At 42.4% G+C, this 17,709-nt stretch overlaps 1 protein-coding gene across 1 annotated transcript in view; it reads left to right on the forward strand.

Moving 5' to 3' along the window:
- Nucleotides 1–17,687, forward strand: part of LOC127048826 (cytochrome P450 2K4-like) — a 43,343-nt gene extending 25,656 nt beyond the window's left edge. Inside the window, exons 6-9 of the mRNA XM_050948848.1 lie at nt 3,100–3,241; nt 7,109–7,293; nt 7,527–7,668; nt 11,218–17,687. Coding sequence (XP_050804805.1) covers nt 3,100–3,241; nt 7,109–7,293; nt 7,527–7,668; nt 11,218–11,405 — 657 coding nt within the window. The 3' untranslated portion in view covers nt 11,406–17,687. The remainder of the gene's footprint in view (nt 1–3,099; nt 3,242–7,108; nt 7,294–7,526; nt 7,669–11,217) is intronic.
- The last annotated feature ends 22 nt before the right edge of the window (nt 17,688–17,709 follow it).

Raw genomic sequence — 17,709 nt, forward strand, 5'->3', positions numbered from 1 at the left:
ATCGTGAGGCATCAGTGGGAGCACTGTGTCCAGTTTTGGGCACTAGGTGTGAATAGAATGGAGACAGTCTAGAGGAGAGCAACAAAAATGGTAAAAGGTTTAGAAAACCTGACCTGTAAGGAAAGGTTGAAAGAACTGATCACGTTTAGCAAAGAGGACGCTGTGGGAGATCATGATAATAGTCTTCAAATGAGTAAAAGGTTGTTATAAAGAAGGCACTGATCAATTGTTCTTCATGTCCTCTGATGGTAGGACAAGAAGTAATCAGTTTAGTTTGCAGCAAGAGAGATTTAGGTTGAATATTAGGAAAAACTTCCTACCTATAAGGATAGTTAAGTAGAACAGGTTATGGAGGAAGGTTGTGGAATCACAGGTGTTTCGCGGTGGGTGGGAGGTGCTGGGAAGGAACTCCAACCCCGGAGCTCTCACAGAGAGTCGGCGCCTATGTGTGGAATCCCTGTCATTGGTGGTTTTTAAGAACACAGTTAGACAAACAGCTGTCAGGGATGGTCTAGATATACTTAATCTTGCCTTGCCGTGGGACGTGCACTACATGACTTCTTGAGGTCCCTTCTGACCCTACGTTTCTATGATTCTCTATTGAAAGCAATCAGAAGGGGAAGCCAGTGGAGGGATGCAGAGAGGGGTGAAATGGTCAAAACAATGGGCTAGGAAAAGGATCTTTCCTTGGGCAGAGGGACAAGCAGGCCACTTTGAAATGCACTTTCTATGACAGGGGTCAGCCAGCTTTCAGAAGTGGTGTGCCGAGTCTTCATTTATTCACTCTAATGTAAGGTGTTGTGTGCCAGTAATACATTTTAACATTTGTAGAAGGTCTCTTTCTATAGGTCTATAATATATAACTAAACTATTGTTATATGTAAAGCAAATAAGGTTTTAAAAATCTAAAAGAAGCGTCATTTAAAATTAAATTACAATGTAGAGCCCCACGCTCCGGTGGCCAGGACCCTGGCAGTGTGAGTGCCACTGAAAAGCAGCTCATGAGCTGCCTTCAGCACCCCTGCCATAGGTTGCCTACCCCGTTCTATGAATAGTCTTTCCAGGAAAAGTCAATATCTCAAATATTTGCAGAAAGATTGATGTACTTGGTCAAAAGGAGCCAAATCTCCTGTGGACTTTTTCTTTGTTGCTGGATTATTTCCCAGCTGCCCAGATGTGCATACAATTCATGTGCATCACAAAAGAATGAGAGAATGAACTACAAATAACAATAAAGTATAAAAAGAGAAAAAAGAATAGGACGTGATTGTGGCTTAATGGATCAAGAAATGGAGTGGGACTTGGATGATTGCCGGTTCTGCTGCTCATCTCCTGGGTGACCTTAGATAAGTCATTTAGCTTCTCTGTGCCTCCATCTCTCCATCTATAATAATGACATTTGCCTCCACTATAAGCACTTTGAGATCTACTAATTATTGTTTATGAAATAGGTATTACTGTTATTAAGAGTCCATTTGCATTGCCATTGAAGCCTCTAGCACTGTCATAAACAGATAGCTAAGGGTTAATGTCTCTTTTACCTGTAAAGGGTTAACAAACAGTGAACCGGACACCTGACCAGAGGACCAATCAGGAAACAAGATACTTTCAAATCTCAGTGGAGGGAAGCCATTGTTTGTGTTTTTTGGGTTTTGCTTTGTTCTCTCTGGGTCCTGGAAGGGACTAGACGTGCAGCCAGGTTTCTTGCCAATCTCCCTGCTACAGTCTCTTATATATTCAGAATAGTGAGTATTTAGTAAGAAAGGCGGTTATAGTCTTTTGATTGTTTTCTGTATTTGCAAATATGTAATTTGCTGGAAGTATTTTAAATTGTATTTTTGCTGGGGGGAGGCTTCTTTCTAGTGTCTATAAGCTGACAGACCCTGTAACTTTTACCATCTAAATTGCAGAGATAACTTTTTTACTTTTTTTTCTTTCTTTTTATTAAAAGTTTTGCTTTTAAGACCTATCTGATTATTCCCCTTGTTGAGGCTCAAGGGAATTGAGTCTGTACTCACCAGGGAAGGGGAAGGGAGGGGAGAAGGGTGGAATCCCTTTGTTTTAGATTCACGGAGCGTGAATCTGTCTCTCTCTCCAGGAGCCCAGGGAGGGAACACCTGGAAGGGAAGAGAAGGGAGGGGAAGTCTGGGAGAGGCAACGGTGAGGAAAGGGGTTTACTTTCCTTGTGTTAAGATCCAGGGGGTCTGGGTCTTGGGGGTCCCCAGGGAAGGTTTTGGGGGGACCAGAGTGTATCAGTCACTGGAATTCCTAATTGGTGGCAGCTTATCAGATCTAAGCAGGTAATAAAGCTTAGAGGAATTCATGCTGGTACCCCAACTTTTGGACTCTAAGTTTCAGATTGGGGAAAGATACTATGACAAGCACAGATACAACTGACACCAAGAAGAGCGGGATCACTGTCCAGTAGGCATTGCATATGTAGCCTTTACTGGCCAGCACTAAGTCAGTGCAGAATATTTCACCATAATAGTGTTACGATAATCACCTGTCCTGATCTCCATTGTTTGCTTAGATGCATGAGTACAGGTGGTTGATTGTGCAAGATGGCAAGCTGCACATGTGTGTGTCTGAGATTGGACTCAATCATATATGGAGTAATTGTCCTGAGCTGACTCAGATAGGTCTGGAAGACCATAGATTGAACTGCACTCAGCATGTTAGCTTCCCAAGTCTATGGCACTCAGGTTGGTGGTGGTTGCATAGGAAAAATACACTTCTCTATGAACTTGATTGTGGAAGGTGATGAGCACTCTGACTGTGATCCAGTGAAACACTTAAAACATGCTTAACTTTAAGCATATTCCTGACTCCTGGCATCAGTGGCTCTATCCCTGTGCTTTAAGTTAAGCACATACTTATGTGGTTTGGTGAATTGGATCGAGAGTGCTCAGCACTTTTCAGGACTGATCCTTAGTAGAGAAGATACCTATATGTTTCTGAGGGCATCTGATCAAAGCCCTCTTGGTTCTTTTACATTTATTTTTTACTATATACTTTATTATTTAGTAAATATGATTTAGCTCTCTAAGTTATAACTGCCCACTGGAGTTTTTAATGTGTTAATAATTTTTTTTTCAGGAGAAGGGAAATGCCAATGGATATTTCCATAATGCCAATTTAATGAGACTTGTGAGCAGCTTATTTGCTGCTGGCATGGAGACCACTTCCACCACACTGCGCTGGGGACTTCTGCTAATGATGAAATACCCCCAGATTCAGAGTAAGTGCTTTTGTGACGGCTGCTAGCTTGACTGGCACAGGAGGGTTGAACAGGAAGCTAGGGAGCTAACAGCATAAACTGCTACAGCTTTAGAGCTAAAGAGTCATGCCTGACAGCAGAGAGCTGTAACAGATCCATATCCTCAGTAGATCAGGCACAGAGTGGGACATGGAACATGTACGTACCAGTGGGTTATGCTTTTATTTCCTTAGAGCCAGATTCTGATCTCAGTTATACCTATGTAAACCTGGAGCTATTTCAGTCTACTCATTAGAATTGCTCCAGACTTACATTAGAAGTTTGCTCTTGAGAAACAGAACAATACAGAGCAGGATTTAAATGGTCATGACTGTGAACACAGTTGTAATAATTGAGAGCAGACAGACCTACTTGAATTGTGAGCCTAACCCATGGAAAGTGGGTGAAGGGTCATGAATTGTCACAATGACGTGTTATAGGAAATTGTTTAAGAAAAGATTTAAGAAGGAGACAAATGGAATTAATTTAAATAGTGGGGAGGAGGTGTCTACTGGACATTGTTAAGAGCATGATTAGTAAACAAGAGGAAAAGGGAACCAAAATCAATGGATCAAAATTCAAGTATCAGAGGGGTAGCCATGTTAGTCGGGATCTGTAAAAGTGGCAAAGAGTGCCATGGCACCTTATAGACTAACAAATGTATTGGAGCATGAGCTTTCATGGGTGAATACCCACTTTGTCGGATGCAAGTGGGTATTCACCCACAAAAGCTCATGCTCCAATACATTTGTTAGTCTATAAGGTGCCACAGAACTCTTTGCCACTTTTATGGATCAACATTGTTACTTTGGACATTAGACCTAATTGGTGCACAAAATAATGAAAGGATGGACCATTCTACCCACCACTTTTGGGGTGGGCCTTAAAAAGACACTTGGGAAGTTAAAAAAGGAACTTCTACAACCCCCGCAGTTGCAGCAGAAGGATTTTTACCATAACATTCAGACTTTAATACGCCAGTAGGGATGTTTGACCATCATCACTGCCCCAGCAAGGACCCAACCTGATACATGTGAGATCTTGTTCTATCTTCCCTTCCTTCATGTGTCTCTTTCCATCCTGCACAATCTTTCTCCTCTCTTCTCCTCTCCTCTGTGTGTGTGTGTGTGTGTGTGTGTGTGTGTGTGTATTCCTCAGCTTTTCACCTAACCCTGAAATCAACAGCACTGTACTGCACCAGCATGACCAGGTGAGACAACCCAGCCAGCTCTGGTTGTCCTAAGAAGGACCAGTGAAGGAGAGGGACCTTAGCCAACCAACCAGATGACGTTCCTGGTCGGGGAAACAAGCTGGGGTCCAGAGCAACAGCTGTCATGGCTCAACCTACCAGCCTAAAGCATCTATCTGTGTGTGACTGACCCGCTGCCCTGCATTCTGAGGACATCAACAAAAGCTGTATTTCCCCCACGTGTCCTTTCTTATCTCTTCTCTCCTCTCTGTTTCTGTGTTTTATCAAACTTTGCCTTTCCCACCCCCCAGAAAATAGAAAAAACTTTTTTGAAGATTTCTATGGTGGTTTCTCATATTCCATCCAGCTCTAATTACTTGTTAAATCCCAGTAGTATGTTCACCACTGAACAAAACAGAAGACAGAGTCCATGCCCCCAGAGAACTTCCAGTCTCAATAGACAGGCGAAATAATACAAGATAAAAAGGAACTGATCTCATCTGTGGTGTGTTGAGGCAGTTTTAGTAAGCCATGCAACAGCTTGCTTGTGTGCCTTAGAGAGATAAGGTGGGTGAGATAATATCTTCCATTGGACCAACTTCAGTAGATGAGAGAGACAAGCTTTTGAGCTTACAGAGTGCTCTTTTCTGTACAAAATGGTGTACTCCATACGGTGTGACCTCATAGGAGGCACATGCAAGGTCACACTGTGCAGAGGTTTGTTCTACAAAATAGAATCCTCCATGGGGGCTGGACAAGCCAGATTCAGCCTGCCAGCTGGGCAACACACAGTAAGTTGGGCATGACTTGCATAGATATAACACACACCACCAGCTCTCATTTACTTCAGTACAGCTCCACTGGTCTCAGTGGAGTTACTCCTGATTACAGTTAGGTGAGGTCAAACTCTGGCAACCTATGTTCTGGAGGACCCAGAGTTTGGTTCTATAATAAAGCAAGGGTTTTGTTTTGTGTGTGTGACTGGTTTTACTTTTATGCTTTTTCAGTTGCTTCTCCTAACTCCTTTCTCTTTGGCTCTTAAAATAACCACACACAAAACCATTGCCTACACATCTCAAACTCTGTTTCTGACATTCACAGGATCATTCCTTTCCAGTTCCACTTGGTGGCTTCTTGCCTGAAGGCTGCTTCAGGGCACCATGGGAAAAATCCTCTGTGCAAGAAATTGACAGAGTCAACAGGAAAGCCTCAGTTGCAAAGGCATTGAAAACTGTTTGAAATAAAATCCATTCTTAATCACAGGCAGGGCTGGCACTTCCATTTAGGTGGCCTAGGCAATTGCCTAGGGCGCCAGGATTATTGGTGGGTGGCATTTTGCCGGAGGGGGCGGCAGGTGGCTCTGGTGGAGCTGCAGCAGTCGTGCCTGCGGAGGGTCCGCTGCTCGCGTGGCTCTGGTGGACCCGCAGGCATGACTGCGGCAGCCCCACCAGAGCCGCGGACCAGACGACCCTCCGCAGGCATGACTGCGGCAGCTCCACCGGAGCCGCGGGACCAGCGCGCAGGGTGGCGAAATGGCCGTGCGCCTAGGGCGTTAAAACCCCTAGGACCAGTCCTGATCACAGGTCACAGTGGCCCACAGCCTGTTCCTGTTTGTTTGATTAAGTAAAGAAGGGCATGATCTAGTGGTCTGATGCAGGCCTGGGTGCTAGGAACTCCTGAATGCTGAACCTGACTGTGGCCTTGCCAGCCTCTGTAAACAATAGGATAATAGTCTGGGAAGTTAACTAGTTAATGTTTGTAAGTGCTCTGATGGTTAACAATAGAACTGTGCAAAGATGGAAGTCCCATTTCCTGAAGGCTTTTGAAATTCCAACATAGGGGAAAATTAAAAAAAAAAGTTTTTAGGGCAATTGAAATATTTTGTTTCAACAAAATCAAAATGCTTCATGTGAAAAGTTGAAATTTTAATTTTGTATTATATTATCATATAAAATACTCCTTTACCCCGATATAATGTGACCTGATATAACACAAATTTGGATATAACGCGGTAAAGCAGTGCTCCATGGAGGCGGGGCTGCGCACTCCGGTGGATCAAAGCAAGTTCGATATAACACGGTTTCACCTATAACGCAGTAAGGTTTTTTGGCTCCCGAGGACATCATTATATAGAGGTAGAGATGTATGTCATGTAATACAAAAAAATAAAATTTCTAAACAAAAAGTAGTTTCAGAAAAAAATATCAAAATATTTCACTGCAAAAATGTTAAAAATGTGACATTTTTGACATTGCCAGAACTTACTTTTCCCCAGTTTTCTTCCAGAACAAAATTTCAGAAGGCTTGACATGATTTCATGAAGCATTTCAGTTTTAACAGAAGGACATGTTCCAACAGAATATGTGCCGTCAAAGTTTCTGCAGTCAGCTTTACTTTAAATGACTGTCTATTATTCTTTGGCAAGCCAAGTAATAGGATAGGTTACTTGTGTTTTCAGAAGTTCTCTATTTAGTTTTGATATTGACAAATAAATGTTTATAAGCTCTAATATTGTCAGTACCCCATTATTTCTGGAAACAGAGACAGATTTTGGAGACCTTACAATATCACTTTAACATGCGCTTGTGCACCTCTCAAAGCCACAATGCTCAGCATTTCTTAGAGATAACTGATTCCTGATCTCTATTATATTTTCTCAGGCAAAGTCCAAGAAGAGATCACAAGAGTTATAGGATCAGCCCAGCCACGAATCGAACATCGAACTAAAATGCCGTATACGGATGCAGTTATCCATGAAATTCAGAGGTTCGCTAATATCCTGCCCATGAACTTGCCTCATGAAACCACTGAGGATGTTACTCTTAAAGGCTACTTTATTCCAAAGGTGAACAGTTTGTGGTATTGCTTTTCTTGTGTTCTGCGACATCGTTAAAGCCCTGGTTCAGCTGATTGACCCTTTTAAGTCCTGATTCACTAATTAATGTTGAATCGCATTGGACGTCCCGTGGCAGTACTTGCCATAGCATCACTTACTTACTGTAGCTTAAATGCTTATATCAAGCTATAGTCAAGAGAGCATATTGACCTTTGGAATAACTCCACTGACTTGATTTACAGGGAACTTACATCATCCCCTTACTGGCCTCTGTCCTGCGGGATGAATCTCAGTGGAAGAAACCAGATACATTCAATCCTGAGCATTTTCTTGACCCCAAAGGAAAGTTTGTAAAGAAAGAGGCTTTCATGCCTTTTTCAGCAGGTACTTTCTATTTTCATTTACTGCTGTGGGGATAGATATCCAAGATTCACCAGACTGCAACATAAACTTGTGGGTCTTTAAACCTCATCCTCTATTTGCCCCTTATGTGGTATTATCTCCCATTTTAGATTGTGCTACTGCTGAAAGCATATGTGTACCACTGGGTACTCTAATTTGCAATTTGAGGGTGCATTTAGAGTCCCAGCTGCTTTTAAATGATCATATATCAAGGGGAACCTGATAACTGTCTTCAAATGTTCCCTAATAAAGTTGTGGAATCCTCATCAGCGGAGGTTTTTAAGAACAGGCCAAACACCTGTGAGGGATGGTCTGTGTATACTTGGTCCTGCCTGATTGTTGTGGGGGATAGACTAGATTACTGTGATGGGGTCCCCAGGGAGGAAGTTGGACTGTTGAGCCGCTGAGCCCTCTGTCTCACCAACTTGGGGTATCCCTCTCACTCTGTGATGCTGTTGTCAAGCCACAAACCTCTGGCAGGCACTGCACTTACACAGACATCCGCAGGCAGGGACACACCCAACTGAGTTACATGAATGCTTCTCCCAGCCGCTCATGAACCAACAATAGAGAAGTTCCAGCCAATTCCCCCCAGCTACCCAGAACTGTACCATCTTGCCCTGTTCAGAAGCCTGACCACTGTAAGTTTATTATTCAGTCTGTCCCTCCCTCAATGGGGAAATGACACATACTAGCCTTTGTAGACTCAGCTGAGATTTCTCAAGCACTTCAACCAAAACACATTGCTCTAGATAAAATATAAAACAGATTTATTAAATACAGAAAGATAGATTTTAAGTGATTATAAATAGCAGGCATAGAAATCAAATTTGGTTACTTAAGAAACAAAAATAGTCTGAGTTCTACAAACTAAACAGGATTTGAATCAAGCAGTGTCTCAACCTGACAGATGGTATAAGCAGGTCACAGATTGTCAATACACAGGCTGGGACTGCCTTCCAGCCTGGGACCATCCTACCCCAGTTCGGTCTTTGTCTTCCAGATGTGTTTCCAGGTGTTGAGTTGTGGAGGGAGTGCGGCCAAGTGGTGATGTCACTTCCCCTCTTTTATAGTTTCTTCCAGCTTGTTGGAAAGACCTATGCTGTGACTTGGGGATCAGTTAGTCCCCACTGGTCAACAGTCTCCATTGCATACGTGCTCTCTCAGAAGTCTCCATTGTATACAGTTTCTGGGATAGTGGATTCTTTCCTTGATGGGTGTTGATGAGCCATTAACCTCTGTCTGGCTACTCCATTATTCTACCTGAAAGGCTGGTTGTGGGTGTACCCGACCTCACAACATATTTCAGTAACCCACACCAAGAAAAACTTCATATTGTCACATAGAGTGACAGCACATCCAGTCGAACAGGATGTTAATGTTCAACAGATCAAGACTTTTAAAATGATACCTCACAAGGCATACTGTGTACAAAACCTATCCTAATTATAAGACAGTGGTGAATATGTGGGTTCCAGGGTGCTGCTTTGAAGTATAGAATTTCACAATGACATCTCGAGTCCTACATTTCTGTGATTCTATATAGCAGCTGTGACCCGGATGGGTTATTATCCACCTAGATCTGGCTGGGAGATTGCAATCATTCCTTTCTAATGAGGATCTTGCTAATCCTCCATGACTTTGTCACTTCACTATTAGGCTACCTGGATACATTCTATGGCTCCGATTAAGGTGATCACCAGTTGACGTCAATGAGACTTAAGCACTTGCTTAAAGTTAAGCACTGTCCTGAACTGAAGCCCATCTGGGTATTTCTACACTGCACTTAAAAACTCATGGCTGGCCCATGCCAGCTGACTTAGGCTTTGGCTAATGTGCTGTTTAATTGCGATGTAGATGTTTGGGCTCAGGCTGCACCCCAGGCTCTAGAATCTGCAAGTTGGGAGGGTCCCACAACCTGAGGCTAAGGCTACACTGCAATTAAACTGCCTTTAGCCCAAGCCCCGTGAGCCTGAGTCAACTGGCTAGGCCAGCCATGGGTATTTAATTGCAGTGTAGACAGACCTCTTTGAGGTTACACCGTAAATCAACTCAGAAGCTGAAAAAAGTGCAAATTTCGGCAGTTTGCTTAAGTGGAGTTTCTCATCCTGATCATAGGGCCCCAGTGTGCTGTGATATGCGCTATTGGTCTGCGAGGGCAGTTTAAGATGTCGATTTTGACTAGAGCTGATAAAATATTTTTTGCAAATGTTGCCTGATTTAGGAGGTTAATGTTATTAATTTGGATAGTAATCAGAAGACAATAAGGCTCTTGTGCCAGAATCAGACTACACAGAGTTTGCAAAGGACCCTCTAGGGTATGACAGGATGCTCACACTAAGACCAATATAGTCTTAAAGACTTTTATTGAGATAAATGGAATTATAATCAACTAGTAATCAAATGGTAAAATAATCAAAGTTCCAAATGCAATACTATTATTCTAAAGATACATATAGTATTATATATTATACAACTTTTGATTAATATATTGACTAGCCTCACCTCTGGCATGCCAAAAGAATTCAGGTCCAGGTTTCTTAATTCTTTGAGTGGGAGGTGCAGAGGTTAGAAGAAGTTAGAGCTAAGTGCTATTGAAGCTAACTTAAAGTTTTACTGAACTGACTAAAAACTTTAAAATTAAGACCTCACAGACTAATAAAACAAAGAACTAAGAAGCTTGGATCTTTGAACACTTAGAAAAGAAGCCCAGAAGCTCCCTTGGCATGGTGGGTCACCCCTTGCATAGGGCATGGGTGCCTGAGCCCTTCTTCTATGTCCAAACTTAGTTTCCTCACCCACTGAAATGTTGGGGTACACTTACTCCGTAGGCTGTTATGTTTGTACAGATAGATGACATATACATACAGATTAATAATAAAGTAATCAAAACACTAAGAAAATAAGAAACCTATAAGAAAAGATATATAGGCAAGCAAGCAGGCTAGCCCTGTAGGCTACACAAAGTGACAAAAGTTTTGAAAGGAACGTCATGCTGTGGAGTCTTGAAGCAGACTGTTCTTCACAACATTTTGCACTGATTCATTTTTTTTATTTTCAAAAGTTGCAGTTTTCTTAAATGAAATTTTTCACAAAGTCAAAATTCTTTGTTTTAAAATATTCAATTCTGAAAAGCTGGCAATGGAGAACAAAAGCCAATCCAACCTTAAGACTGAAAATGAAGGAGGGAAAAAACCCTGAAAATGGTAAATTAAAAATAAAACCAAAAAAAAACCCTGAACATGTTTTTTTAAAAAAGGGGGTGGGAGGGTTATTTACTTGGTTGAGGTTTTTTATTGAGGAGTAAATTTGTTCCGATTGAAAGGTTTAGAATATAATCAATTTCCATTTTTTTTTTACTAGTAGGTGTATTTATACGAAGACCAGTTTTAAATCACACCTGTTTATTCTTGAAATAAATCCATGTTTAAACTCTGGATTTACCCTGTATTACTAAGAAGTTGTGCTGTGTTTTTTACTCCTTCTTCGAGTTAAACAAGCAACTGTTTTTTGTTGTGCATTTCATGACAGGTCGGAGGATCTGTGCAGGCGAGACTCTTGCCAGAATGGAGCTCTTCCTCTTCTTTACAAGCCTCCTGCAGAGGTTCACTTTCCATCCTCCTCCTGGAGTTACCAGCTCAGACCTGGACCTCACCCCGGTGGTTGGGTTTACCACATCCCCAATGCCCCATAAGATCTGTGCTGAGCCACGTTCTTAGAGCTCCTTGCCTTAGGCCAGTTTGGCAGATATAGGTATGATGGTCAGAAAATCACATGCCTGACCTAGCTATGTCAGCAACACCCTCCCCGCATTCCCCATGTAGATGCAGCTTATACCAGAGAAGAGTCTTTGTGATGATCTACTTGATGTTATTCATGGAGGTGGTTTAAGGTCCTGGCAAAATAACTCATTTTGCCAGCATATGCTGTGTCTCCACTACAGGACTTTGCTGGTATAGTTACACTGATATAGCTGTATCATCAAAGCCGTTGTGGTGTAGACTAATCCTTTCTCATGTGTATCGTCAGCCCTCCCTCTGCAGACTCTCCCTGGTACCCTGCCGTGCACTGGCCTTTGCCTGTGGTTTGGCTCATGATTTGTTAGGACCCCATCCTAGCCTCAGTTACACCAATGGGCAACTCCATTGACTCCAATGACGTTAGCAAGTTTGCACAGGTGTAACTGGGACTAGAGCCTTGTATTATCTGTTACATTGTACAACCTCAGAGGAGCCTCCGTGCCTAGCCCAGAACTTGGCCATTCGCAATGAAGAGGCAACATCCACTGGAGAGAGAGCTGAAACAGCATAGACTGATGCAGAACACATAGTGAAATGTCCTCTGCACCAAAATCCCCTGGATGTTGCTATCTCCACAGATGCTGACCCTGCATCTTCAGTTGTTATTACTCCCTACTTTGGTGATTTCCAACTCGGTGGGAGGGACACAGGAGAAGTGAGGAGTCTGCTCTGAAGGGAGGTGTGGTGATGACATTCAGTAACAAAAAAGGAACCTCTGCACTCCCAGGACTGCCCTGACCTCTGAGACTATGTCTATGCTAGGGGATCACACGTGTTGTACCTTGTGTAGGAAAAGCACATTGCACATATGAGTGGCTCCTGGCATCTCTCCAGTCCCCACACAAGCTCCTTCTGTGCACCCTCCCATCCCCTTCTTTGTCAGGGACCCCCTGCAACTCCCGCCAACCTCCCTCATGCTAGAAGTTTTGTGAATCTCAGTTCCCCTTCCTCCCATATCAGGATCCCCCATTCTCTCCTCCTGCCACAATGGCTCTGTGTGCACCCCATCTCCTAATTCCCTCCATTCTCCTCCCTGGCCGGGGCTCTGTGTGCCCCCCTTCACCCATACCAGCTTCTTCCAATCTCCCTACAACAGAGATTGGGGGCCCCCCATGCTGTCTTCCCACCTTTCCAGGGTCCTCCATTCTCTCCCTAGGGCAAAGGTTCTGTGTGCACCCCCACCCTCAGCTAAGCCTCCCATTCTTCGCTATACTCATACTGGCCACAGAATTTTCTTTGATACCTTTAGCTTCTCCCTTCAATTGTATGCATTTTTTAGCCACTACTTTGTACTCATTTCTATCAGATCCCCCATTTTTCTATTTTATATATATATATATATATTGTATATATATTTTATGGTTGCTTTCATCTCTCCTCTTACCCAGATATATAATTCCCCCCCTTAAAAATAAAACAAAACAAAAAGCCTTTTCTATGATTGTCGAATTGTGTTTTTGGGCAGCTAATAAACAGTGGTTCTCAACCAAGGGTCCATGGGATATGCAGGGGTCTTCCAGGGGGAACATCAACTCATCTAGATATTTGCCTCGTTTTACAACAGGCTACATAAAAAGCACCAGGGAAGTCAGTGCAAAGTAAAATTGCATACAACAACTTGCTTATACTGCTCTATATACTATACGCTGAAATGTAATTACAATTTTTATATTCCAATCAATTAATTTTATTATTATATGGTAAAAATGAGAAAGCCAGCAATTTGTCAATAACAGTGGGCTGTGACACTTCTGTAGTTTTATGTCTGATCTTATAAGCAAGTAGATTTTAAGCGAGGTTGAACTTGGGGGTACGCAACACAAATCAGACTCCTGCCAGGGGTACAGTAGTTTGGGAATGTTGAGAGCCATGGTAATAAAGCATTCTTAAGCACTTCCCAATTATTATACTTTCTTGTGTTTACTTTTTTTTTCTCCCAGTCAGTTTCATGATTGTCTTTAGCTTTAGGAAATTAGCTTTTTTAAAGCTGCAATGGTATATGTTACTGATTGGGACTGTCTTCTGTTTGCCCGTACCAAATGAAATTAGTTCATGAACACTTGCACGTAGGCAACCTTCATACATAACAAAGTGGCTGAATGACTTGTTTATCTACAAAACTCTATTCAGTATTAATCATGGAGCTGTGACCAATGCTTTCAAAAACTCGGTATCAAAAGGGGTCAGTCATTGTTAGCGCCAACGAAAGAAAATACTTCACCAGCTGTTTCAGTCCAATTTTATGATGGTGTAACTCCTCAATTTATGTGAGTGTGAAACTGAGTACAGCTGTAGTGAATCAGTCCCATAATACCTGCAGAACTAAACAAAGATAAAAGCTGCCCCTAAGCATGGACTGAACCGGTTAGTACCTGTTATAGATGTACCTCCTTGCTAATGTTTATCTACAACTTTTACAGCCCAGTGGATCTAATAAACAAGAGCAACAAATGAGGTGACACTAGCAACTCCAACTACACACCGGAACGCTGCTGCTAACCTGGACACTTACCATTTAGCTTTTAGTGAAGTATATGGCACACGTTATTCACACTAGTCAATGATCTCCTGGACATGGGTAATTTAAAACAAACAAACCTCTTTTAGGGAAGTGAAGCTGGATTATTCTGATATTTATCAATTTTTAAGGCAAGGAGAGATAATTATGATAATCTAAGCTGACCCCCTAGATAACAAAGGCCACAGATTTCACTTTGTGATTCCTTCATTTAGCCCAGGGGTTCTCAAGCGTCTCGCACCAAGACCCCTTCTGACAACAAAAATTGACCTCAGGAGAGGGGACTGAACCCTGAGCCCACCTGATCCCCACAGCCCCAATCCGGGGGCCAAAACAGAAGCCTGAGGGCTTCAGACCCGGGCAGGAGGCCTGTAACCTGATCCCCTCTGCCCAAGGCTGAAGCTCTCTGGCTTTGGCCCTGGACAATGGGGCTCGGGCTTTGGCCCTGGGCCCTAGCAAGTCAAATGCCAGCCCTGGCAATCCCATTAAAATGGTGTCATGACTCAATTTGGGGTCCCAACCCACAGTTTGAGAACTGCTGAAGCCAAACAACTTGTGGTTGACCTACAGCATTTCTTTCAGAACGATATCCAGTCTTGACTGAAAGATTCCAAGCGATGGAGAACTTACATGTAGTTACTTACCCTCACTGTGAAATGTGAGTGCCTTATTTCTAGCTTGAATCTCACTGACTTCAGCTCCCAGCCAGATCTTGTTATGCCTTTGTCTGCTACACAATGAGCTCTTTAAGATCAGATAACTTCTCCCTGTGCTGGTATGTTCAGACTGTGATCGAATTACTCCTTAACCTTTTCTTCAATAAACTGTATGGATTGATTTTGATTTTCAGTATAAGAGACGTTGTCCAGACTTTCAATCATTCCTGAAGCTTATTTCTTAACCCTCTCCAATTTTTCAACATTTTTTAAAAGTGCGGACAGCAGAATTGGACCCATCATCCAGTCAGTGGTCTTACCAATGCCTTACATACACATAGGTACTTCGTCCAAGCTCTTAGAATACCATAGGTCTGAATCCATGTCAACAAAACCAGAGATGGAGATTAAAATATTTTGTTTATTAATTTTAGTTCCTTTAAATTCACTGCGCTATGCTTTCTTGCAATTACTGTAGGCTTGATTCTGCAAGGCTTACTCACGAGTAGGAATTGCACTTGCAAGCAGTTCAGTTCAAATCAATACTCACAATGTCTGAAATTCACCCCTGGACTGATGCTGAATTTAAGGCTATGTCCACGCTACACACCTTTTAGAGACAGCTGTGCCGCTAAAAGGTGCGCAGTGTAGCCACTCTTTGTTGGCGGGAGACAGCTCTCCTACCGCCAAAAAAATTCGACTCCCAACGAGTGGTAGTAGCTTTGTTGGCGGGAGAGCTCTCCTGATGACAATGCACTGTTCATACCGACGCATGTCATCGGTAAAACTTTTGTCATTCGGGGTGTGGTTTTTTTTTCACACCCCTGAATGACAAAAGTTTTACCAACAGAAGTCCAGTGTAGGCAAAGCCTAAGTCCTACTTAAGTCCTCAAAATAGGGTCTTAATGAATCTTAAGTGGCAGCTGTCTCTCTGCACAGAGATTAATTTAATCCATTGCGCGTATGGTTTGCAGAACTGGCCTACGTTTGGGATCTTTATCAGTAAAGCTTTGGATTTACTCTCAGGCCTTTTTTCTGTAATGGCAACTTTGTGTTTCTAAAGTATGCACAGAATATTGATAAAATCTTTACATGTTCATCAGACTATTTCAACAAAGGAATAAAATGTGGGACCTGGAACATCTGCAAAAGTGAACATATCTGTGTTTCTGAAAATAGTATAAAATGTGTTACAACAAACAGGCGTTTCATTCAGAGATAAAAGCTTATATGTAAAACAGTACACATAGGATTTGCCATATTGGTCTGCCTAGACCAGTCTCCTGTTCTACATTGTCCAATGTTGGATACTTCAGAAGAACATGTAAAACCTCCAATGGGATATATACTTTATGTAATTCTACATTATAGAGGTCATTTTCTCTCCAATCCTCAGAGGCAAGCCCTAAAACAAGGTAACAAATGATTGTTTTAATTTCATGCTTTAACCTTTTCAAATCTTTCTGGTACCACTATTTGTCAGACCTGTAGCTTGAAGGAATGAGTTCCATAGGTTAATATTACACAATTCCTCTTATTTTTAAATTAGTTTCTTTTCTGGTTCATCAGGCACCCTCTTGTCACTGGATTATGACACATGGTGAACAGGAGCTGATCTTCTCTATGCTATTATTTTATGCACCTCTTTTCACAGGGAATTTTGTGGATGCTTCTGATTTTAATTTTTGTTGATATTCTTGGCACTTTTCCCTCTCTGTTTGTTGAGATGTGGTGTGTCCCCAGAGGAGGAGGACATTCTAATATTCTGCCTCTGATTCTGCTGTGACTTGAACAAATGTCCTTACTGACCTTTCCTCAACGGTACAGATCTCTTTATTGAGAGAGTCCTTAGCTCAGAACCAGTCAATGTACTTGAACAGGCTTCACTTTTTCCTTCCAATGTATACTGGTTACCTAGTTTGGTAGGTCCTTCTGGACTGGCTCATCAAATACTGCCTTGACTGGATTAATTTAAATAATTTGGTGCCAATAAAAACGTTGTCACCTTACTATTCACTTCTTTCTCCGGGTCATTAATAAATGATATATTGAAAAAACAACAACAACAACAACAACAAACTACATCACACTGTCTGGCTTTCCCAGTCAACTTGGTTAAAATGATAGGCACCTCTTTATTCTCTGGGATCTTGTGGATCCCACACAGTCTCTCAAAGATGGACAGTTACTCCTCAGTGCAGTCAGTCTCTTGATAAATTGCGCAGGCTTTCTCCCACTCCTTTCTAGTGAAAGGGGATGTACTCACAGTCTGAGGCTGCTCCTTGTGCTGCTCCAGGACACTGAGCTGCAATGTGTGAACTTCTCTCTGTTTCAGCTTCTAGATGTTCAATGTGTCTTATATGAGCTTCCTCCTCCATTTCAGTGGCGGCTTTGGTAGGCTCTCTTCTCAGCCTCCTCGGTTTCTTTCTTCTCGATCTGGAGTTCCACCATCAGTATCTGGTGCTTGTGTTCTTTCTGGGCTTCCTGGAGCTTTAGCAGAACCAGTTCCATTGCAGCAATCTCTGTGGCAGCTGAGGTAAGGGTTGCTCAAACCCTGCTGCTTGGTCAAAGTCTCTGTGCAAAGCTCTCAGTTCCTCAACTGTGGCTTTCTTTTTGTGGGATATTTCCCTATTTTTATTTTTTTCCAAGGTCTTTTGTGTCAAGGTCCTCATATGACTGTGATTCATTCATTGTGACTAATCTTTAACCCTTAAAACTCTCCATCAAATTTAAACTTTTAACAGGTCAACTCAGTCGACATGTGGCAAGTGAATCCTGCCAAGACTATGCCAATTGCCAGGCTGTCTGGAGTTCTCATAACTGTAAGTGGCTACCTCAGGGCAGACTGTCAGGAAATAGGGCAGACATCCCAAATGGGTGGTGTGTTCTATAAATTAGACTTCACCAAGCCATGGCCAATTGTGAACTCCTGGATCTCCATACCAGTTTTACCATGGAGTTACAGACAGTCCCCTTAGACTCTCCAGTCTGTTTTGTGATAAAGTGGTTAGTTACACCAAAACTCAGACCATAGCAAACAGCTCCCAGC

The sequence above is a fragment of the Gopherus flavomarginatus genome, chromosome 4, assembly GCF_025201925.1.
Source record: "Gopherus flavomarginatus isolate rGopFla2 chromosome 4, rGopFla2.mat.asm, whole genome shotgun sequence".
Lineage (NCBI taxonomy): Eukaryota > Metazoa > Chordata > Testudines > Testudinidae > Gopherus > Gopherus flavomarginatus.